This window comes from Chiloscyllium punctatum, unplaced genomic scaffold (genome assembly GCF_047496795.1).
Source record: "Chiloscyllium punctatum isolate Juve2018m unplaced genomic scaffold, sChiPun1.3 scaffold_302, whole genome shotgun sequence".
NCBI classification, from domain to species: domain Eukaryota; kingdom Metazoa; phylum Chordata; class Chondrichthyes; order Orectolobiformes; family Hemiscylliidae; genus Chiloscyllium; species Chiloscyllium punctatum.
The window spans coordinates 171,811-180,158 of NW_027310036.1; the positions used below are offsets into that span (position 1 = coordinate 171,811).

The 8,348-nt window shown below is 58.3% G+C and overlaps 1 protein-coding gene across 1 annotated transcript in view; it reads right to left on the reverse strand.

Moving 5' to 3' along the window:
- The window catches only part of LOC140472344 (uncharacterized), an 81,634-nt gene extending 74,105 nt beyond the window's left edge, over positions 1-7,529 (reverse strand). Inside the window, exon 1 of the mRNA XM_072567482.1 lies at positions 7,266-7,529. Coding sequence (XP_072423583.1) covers positions 7,266-7,295 — 30 coding nt within the window. The 5' untranslated portion in view covers positions 7,296-7,529. The remainder of the gene's footprint in view (positions 1-7,265) is intronic.
- Positions 7,530-8,348: the final 819 nt, after the last annotated feature.

The following is an 8,348-nucleotide window of genomic DNA, read 5'->3' on the forward strand; positions in this document are numbered from 1 at the left end:
TGAGGCCCAGTGTCACTCTAACCCTCCCCCCCCCCCCCCACCACCCCCCCATCTTCACCATCTCTCGCTGTCTCTCCTTCCTCCCCCCCCACCCTCAGTCTGTGAGTATCTCTCTCCCTCTCCCCCCCACCCTCAGTCTGTGTGTATCTCTCTCTCTCTCCCCACACCCACCCTCAGTCTGTGTGTATCTCTCTCTCCCCCCCACAACCCACCCTCAGTCCTGTGTGTATCTCTCTCTCTCTCCCCCCACCCACCCTCAGTCTGTGTGTATCTCTCTCTCTCTCACCCCCCCCACCCTCAGTCTGTGTGTATCTCTCTCTCTCTCCCCCACCCACCCTCAGTCTGTGTGTGTATCTCTCTCTCCCCCCACACCCACCCTCAGTCTGTGTGTATCTCTCTCTCTCTCCCCCCACCCACCCTCAGTCTGTGTGTATCTCTCTCTCTCTCACCCCCCCCACCCTCAGTCTGTGTGTGTATCTCTCTCTCCCCCCCCACCCACCCTCAGTCTGTGTGTATCTCTCTCTCTCTCCCCACACCCACCCTCAGTCTGTGTGTGTATCTCTCTCTCCCCCGTCTCTCTCCCCCCCACCACCCACCCTCAGTCTGTGTGTGTATCTCTCTCTCCCCCCCCCCCACCAACCCTCAGTCTGTGTGTATCTCTCTCTCTCCCCACACCCACCCTCAGTCTGTGTGTATCTCTCTCTCTCTCCCCCCACCCACCCTCAGTCTGTGTGTGTATCTCTCTCTCTCTCCCCACACCCACCCTCAGTCTGTGTGTATCTCTCTCTCTCTCCCCCCACCCACCCTCAGTCTGTGTGTGTATCTCTCTCTCTCTCCCCCCACCCACCCTCAGTCTGTGTGTATCTCTCTCTCTCTCACCCCCCCCACCCTCAGTCTGTGTGTATCTCTCTCTCCCCCCCCCCACCCACCCTCAGTCTGTGTGTATCTCTCTCTCTCTCCCCACACCCACCCTCAGTCTGTGTGTGTATCTCTCTCTCCCCCGTCTCTCTCCCCCCACCACCCACCCTCAGTCTGTGTGTGTATCTCTCTCTCCCCCCCCCCCACCACCCTCAGTCTGTGTGTATCTCTCTCTCTCCCCACACCCCCCCTCAGTCTGTGTGTGTATCTCTCTCTCCCCCCCCCCCCCCACCAACCCTCAGTCTGTGTGTGTATCTCTCTCTCTCTCCCCACCCCCCCCTCGGTCTGTGTGTATCTCTCTCTCTCTCCCCACCCCCCCCTCAGTCTGTGTATATCTCTCTCTCCCCCCCCCTCAGTCTGTGTGTGTATCTCTCTCTCTCTCCCCACACCCACCCTCAGTCTGTGTGTGTATCTCTCTCCCCCCCCCCCCACCCACCCTCAGTCTGTGTGTGTAACTCTCTCTCCCCCCCACCCACCCTCAGTCTGTGTGTGTATCTCTCTCTCCCCCCCATCACCCACCCTCAGTCTGTGTGTGTATCTCTCTCTCTCTCCCCACACCCACCCTCAGTCTGTGTGTATCTCTCTCTCTCTCTCCCCCACCCTCAGTCTGTGTGTGTATCTCTCTCTCTCTCCCCACCCACCCTCAGTCTGTGAGTATCTCTCTCTCTCTTCCCCACACCCACCCTCAGTCTGTGTGTATCTCTCTCTCTCTCCCCCCACCCACCCTCAGTCTGTGTGTGTATCTCTCTCTCCCCCCCACCCTCAGTCTGTGTGTGTATCTCTCTCTCCCCCCCCCACCCACCCTCAGTCTGTGTGTGTATCTCTCTCTCCCCCCCACCACCCACCCTCAGTCTGTGTGTGTATCTCTCTCCCCCCCCACCCTCAGTCTGTGTGTGTATCTCTCTCTCTCTCCTCCCCCCACCCTCAGTCTGTGTGTGTATCTCTCTCTCTCTCCCCCCCACCCTCAGTCTGTGTGTGTATCTCTCTGTCTCTCCCCACACCCACCCTCAGTCTGTGTGTGTATCTCTCTCTCTCTCCCCCCCACCCTCAGTCTGTGTGTGTATCTCTCTCCCCCCCCACCCTCAGTCTGTGTGTGTATCTCTCTCTCTCTCCTCCCCCCCACCCTCAGTCTGTGTGTGTATCTCTCTCTCTCTCCCCCCCACCCTCAGTCTGTGTGTGTATCTCTCTCTCTCCCCCCCCACCCACTCTCAGTCTGTGTGTATCTCTCTCTCTCTCCCCCCACCCACCCTCAGTCTGTGTGTATCTCTCTCCCCACACCCACCCTCAGTCTGTGTGTGTATCTCTCTCTCTCCCCCCCACCCTCAGTCTGTGTGTGTATCTCTCTCCCCCCCCACCCTCAGTCTGTGTGTGTATCTCTCTCTCTCTCCTCCCCCCCACCCTCAGTCTGTGTGTGTATCTCTCTCTCTCTCCCCCCCCACCCTCAGTCTGTGTGTGTATCTCTCTCTCTCCCCCCCCACCCACTCTCAGTCTGTGTGTATCTCTCTCTCTCTCCCCCCACCCACCCTCAGTCTGTGTGTATCTCTCTCCCCCACACCCACCCTCAGTCTGTGTGTGTATCTCTCTCTCTCCCCCACCCACCCTCAGTCTGTGTGTATCTCTCTCTCTCTCCCCACACCCACCCTCAGTCTGTGTGTATCTCTCTCTCTCCCCCCACCCACCCTCAGTCTGTGTGTGTATCTCTCTCTCCCCCCCCCCCACCCTCAGTCTGTGTGTATCTCTCTCTCCCCCCCCCACACCCACCCTCAGTCTGTGTGTATCTCTCTCTCCTCCCCCACACCCTCAGTCTGTGTGTGTATCTCTCTCTCTCCCCCACACCCTCAGTCTGTGTGTGTATCTCTCTCTCTCCCCCCACCCACCCTCAGTCTGTGTGTGTATCTCTCTCTCCCCCCCCCCCACCCTCAGTCTGTGTGTATCTCTCTCTCCCCCCCCCACACCCACCCTCAGTCTGTGTGTATCTCTCTCTCTCCCCCACACCCTCAGTCTGTGTGTGTATCTCTCTCTCTCCCCCACACCCTCAGTCTGTGTGTGTATCTCTCTCTCTCTCCCCACACCCACCCTCAGTCTGTGTGTATCTCTCTCTCCCCCCCCCACCCACCCTCAGTCTGTGTGTATCTCTCTCTCTCTCCCCACACCCACCCTCAGTCTGTGTGTATCTCTCTCTCTCTCCCCACACCCCCCCTCAGTCTGTGTGTGTATCTCTCTCTCTCCCCACACCCACCCTCAGTCTGTGTGTATCTCTCTCTCTCTCCCCACACCCACCCTCAGTCTGTGTGTGTATCTCTCTCTCCCCCCCCCACCCACCCTCAGTCTGTGTGTGTATCTCTCTCTCCCCCCCCCCCACCCACCCTCAGTCTGTGTGTGTATCTCTCTCTCTCTCCCCACACCCACCCTCAGTCTGTGTGTGTATCTCTCTCTCCCCCCCCCCACCCTCAGTCTGTGTGTATCTCTCTCTCCCCCCCCCACACCCTCAGTCTGTGTGTATCTCTCTCTCTCTCCCCCCACCCACCCTCAGTCTGTGTGTATCTCTCTCTCTCCCCACACCCACCCTCAGTCTGTGTGTGTATCTCTCTCTCTCTCCCCCCACCCACCCTCAGTCTGTGTGTATCTCTCTCCCCCCCCCCCCCACCCACCCTCAGTCTGTGTGTATCTCTCTCTCTCCCCACACCCACCCTCAGTCTGTGAGTATCTCTCTCCCTCTCCCCCCCACCCTCAGTCTGTGTGTGTATCTCTCTCTCTCTCCCCACACCCACCCTCAGTCTGTGTGTATCTCTCTCTCCCCCCCCCCACCCACCCTCAGTCTGTGTGTGTATCTCTCTCGTCTCTCCCCAACCCCCCCTCAGTCTGTGTGTATCTCTCTCTCTCCCCACCCCCCCTCAGTCTGTGTGTATCTCTCTCTCTCTCCCCACACCCACCCTCAGTCTGTGTGTATCTCTCTCTCTCTCCCCACCCCCGCTCAGTCTGTGTGTGTATCTCTCTCTCCCCCACCACCCTCAGTCTGTGTGTGTATCTCTCTCTCTCTCCCCCCCACCCACCCTCAGTCTGTGTGTGTATCTCTCTCTCTCCCCCCCACCCTCAGTCTGTGTATATCTCTCTCTCCCCCCCACCCTCAGTCTGTGTGTGTATCTCTCTCTCTCCCCCCCCACCCTCAGTCTGTGTGTGTATCTCTCTCTCTCCCCCCCACCCTCTGTCTGTGTGTGTATCTCTCTCTCTCCCCCCCACCCTCAGTCTGTGTATATCTCTCTCCCCCCCACCCTCAGTCTGTGTGTGTATCTCTCTCTCTCCCCCCCACCCTCTGTCTGTGTGTGTATATCTCTCTCTCCCCCCCACCCTCAGTCTGTGTATATCTCTCTCTCCCCCCCACCCTCAGTCTGTGTATATCTCTCTCTCCCCCCACCCTCAGTCTGTGTGTGTATCTCTCTCTCTCTCCCCCCACCCTCAGTCTGTGTGTGTATCTCTCTCTCTCCCCCCCACCCTCAGTCTGTGTGTGTATCTCTCTCTCTCCCCCCCACCCTCAGTCTGTGTGTGTATCTCTCTCTCTCTCACCCCCCCCACCCTCAGTCTGTGTGTATCTCTCTCTCCCACCCACCCTCAGTCTGTGTGTATCTCTCTCTCCCACCCACCCTCAGTCTGTGTGTATCTCTCTCTCTCCCCCCCACCCTCAGTCTGTGTGTGTATCTCTCTCTCCCCCCACCACCCACCCTCAGTCTGTGTGTATCTCTCTCTCTCTCCCCCCACCCACCCTCAGTCTGTGTGTGTATCTCTCTCTCCCCCCCACCCTCAGTCTGTGTGTGTATCTCTCTCTCCCCCCCCACCCACCCTCAGTCTGTGTGTGTATCTCTCTCTCCCCCCCACCACCCACCCTCAGTCTGTGTGTGTATCTCTCTCTCTCCCCCCACCCTCAGTCTGTGTGTGTATCTCTCTCTCTCCCCCCCACCCTCAGTCTGTGTGTGTATCTCTCTCTCTCCCCCCCCACCCTCAGTCTGTGTGTGTATCTCTCTCTCCCCCCCCCACCCACCCTCAGTCTGTGTGTGTATCTCTCTCTCCCCCCCACCCACCCTCAGTCTGTGTGTGTATCTCTCTCACCCCCCCACCCACCCTCAGTCTGTGTGTGTATCTCTCTCTCCCCCCCACCCACCCTCAGTCTGTGTGTATCTCTCTCTCTCTCCCCACACCCACCCTCAGTCTGTGTGTGTATCTCTCTCTCTCTCCCCACCCCCCCCCTCAGTCTGTGTATATCTCTCTCTCCCCCCCCCCCTCAGTCTGTGTGTGTATCTCTCTCTCTCTCCCCACACCCACCCTCAGTCTGTGAGTATCTCTCTCCCTCTCCCCCCCACCCTCAGTCTGTGTGTGTATCTCTCTCTCTCTCCCCCCCACCCTCAGTCTGTGTGTGTATCTCTCTCTCTCTCCCCCCCACCCTCAGTCTGTGTGTGTATCTCTCTCTCTCTCCCCCCCACCCTCAGTCTGTGTGTGTATCTCTCTCTCTCTCCCCCCCACCCTCAGTCTGTGTGTGTATCTCTCTCTCCCCCCCCCCACCCACCCTCAGTCTGTGTGAGTATCTCTCTCTCCCCCCACCACCCACCCTCAGTCTGTGTGTGTATCTCTCTCTCTCTCACCCCCCCCACCCTCAGTCTGTGTGTGTACCTCTCTCTCTCTCACCCCCCCCACCCTCAGTCTGTGTGTGTATCTCTCTCTCTCTCCCCCCACCCACCCTCAGTCTGTGTGTGTGTATCTCTCTCTCTCTCACCCCCCCCACCCTCAGTCTGTGTGTGTATCTCTCTCTCCCCCCACCACCCACCCTCAGTCTGTGTGTGTATCTCTCTCTCTCTCCCCCCCACCCTCAGTCTGTGTGTGTATCTCTCCCCCCCCCCCTCCACCCTCAGTCTGTGTGTGTATCTCTCTCTCTCTCCCACCCCCCCTCAGTCTGTGTGTGTATCTCTCTCTCTCTCCCCCCCACCCCTCAGTCTGTGTGTGTATCTCTCTCTCTCTCCCCCCACCCTCAGTCTGTGTGTGTATCTCTCTCTCTCTCCCCCCCACCCTCAGTCTGTGTGTGTATCTCTCTCTCTCTCCCCCCACCCTCAGTCTGTGTGTGTATCTCTCTCTCTCTCCCCCCCACCCTCAGTCTGTGAGTATCTCTCTCCCTCTCCCCCCCACCCTCAGTCTGTGTGTGTATCTCTCTCTCTCTCCCCCCCACCCTCAGTCTGTGAGTATCTCTCTCTCTCTCCCCCCCACCCTCAGTCTGTGTGTGTATCTCTCTCTCTCTCCCCCCACCCTCAGTCTGTGTGTGTATCTCTCTCTCTCTCCCCCCCACCCTCAGTCTGTGTGTGTATCTCTCTCTCTCTCCCCCCCACCCTCAGTCTGTGTGTATCTCTCCCCCCCCCCCACACCCTCAGTCTGTGTGTGTATCTCTCTCTCCCCCCCACCCTCAGTCTGTGTGTGTATCTCTCTCTCTCCCCCCACCCTCAGTCTGTGTGTATCTCTCTCTCTCCCCCCCACCCTCAGTCTGTGTGTGTATCTCTCTCTCCCCACACCCACCCTCAGTCTGTGTGTATCTCTCTCTCTCTCCCCCCCACCCTCAGTCTGTGTGTGTATCTCTCTCTCTCTCCCCCCCACCCTCAGTCTGTGTGTATCTCTCTCTCTCTCCCCCCCACCCTCAGTCTGTGTGTGTATCTCTCTCTCTCTCCCCCCCACCCTCAGTCTGTGTGTGTATCTCTCTCTCTCTCCCCCCCCACCCTCAGTCTGTGTGTGTATCTCTCTCTCTCTCCCCCCCACCCTCAGTCTGTGTGTGTATCTCTCTCTCTCTCCCCCTGTCTCTCTCACTCCTTTCTCTCCCCCTCTCCAACCCCACCAACACTCCAGCAGAAGGGAAGTGCCTTCGGGATGACCGGACTCATGACAAAAAAAAAACCAAATCTGGTGAAAGTTCCTGACACCACAGCAGTCCTGAGCTGAGCTCTTGCGGACATTTTCTCTCTCCGTCTGAGCTGTCTTTCTTTCCCACTTTGCTGCCGACTTGATCAGAGAGTCTTTGCGTGTCCTGGTGTCAACCTCTCTTTGTTTTAACTGCCATCCCCTTCTCTCTCTCTCTCTCTCTCTCTCCCCCTGACCTCCATCCCTTGTTTGCTCCATTCTGTTTCTCGCTCACCCCTGCCTCTCTTACCCCTTGTCCTCTCTGCCACTCACACACACTCACTCTGTCCACTCGCCCGGCTCTCTGTCTGAGTAACTTCGCCCCGTCCCTCCCACGTCAGACCGCAACCCCTCTATCTCTTGGCAGGTCGGAACCGGGGTGGGGGGGGGAAAAGGAGAGAAAAGCAGATTAAACTTACCATGGTTGGCACAGTCCTTCCCAGCTCCATCCTTCATAGTCAGGGGATGGCTACCACCAGAAAGGGGGGGGGGGGGGAGACACAGGGGGACAATCTCCGTTTTAGGTCTGAGCCAAGCCAAGGCGTACAGATTCCACAGCTCACTTTGGCAACTGCAAACATTCCCCCCCCCCTACCACCACCACCACGACTCTCTGCCTTCTCACGCACAAGGGGAGGAGGCAATGGGAGAGCTGGCCTCCCGGCTGCGTGAGGAGATTCAAACTCCTGTTAGTTCATCGTGAAAGAGAGACAGGGCCCGGGCCAGGGGGCAAGTCAGCCTGAGGGGGACTCCCGACAGCCAACGGCACAAGAGCCCACAGAGGACCCTGGTGTGTGTGGCTGGCTGCACCGGGACGTGTACAGTACACAGAGGGTAAAAGGGAATGATTCACTCCCGTCTGGTACTGTACGGCCCGTGTGTGTCTCAGGGTCAGCTCCGGGACGTGTACAGTACACAGGGGGTAAAAGGGAATGATTCACTCCCGTCTGGTACTGTACAGGCCCGTGTGTGTCTCAGGGTCACCTCGGGGACGTGTACAGTACACAGGGGGTAAAAGGGAATGATTCACTCCCGTCTGGTACTGTACGGCCCGTGTGTGTCTCTGGGTCAGCTCGGGGAGGTGTACAGTACACAGGGGGTAAAAGGGAATGATTCACTCCCGTCTGGTACTGTACGGCCCGTGTGTGTCTCTGGGTCAGCTCGGGGACGTGTACAGTACACAGGAGGGTAAAAGGGAATGATTCACTCCCGTCTGGTACTGTACGGCCCGTGTGTGTCTCAGGGTCACCTCGGGGACGTGTACAGTACACAGAGGGTAAAAGGGAATGATTCACTCCCGTCTGGTACTGTACGGCCCGTGTGTGTCTCAGGGTCAGCTCGGGGAGGTGTACAGTACACAGAGGGGTAAAAGGGAATGATTCACTCCCGTCTGGTACTGTACGGCCCGTGTGTGTCTCAGGGTCCGCTCGGGGACGTGTACAGTACACAGGGGGTAAAAGGGAATGATTCACTCCCGTCTGGTACTGTACGGCCCGTGTGTG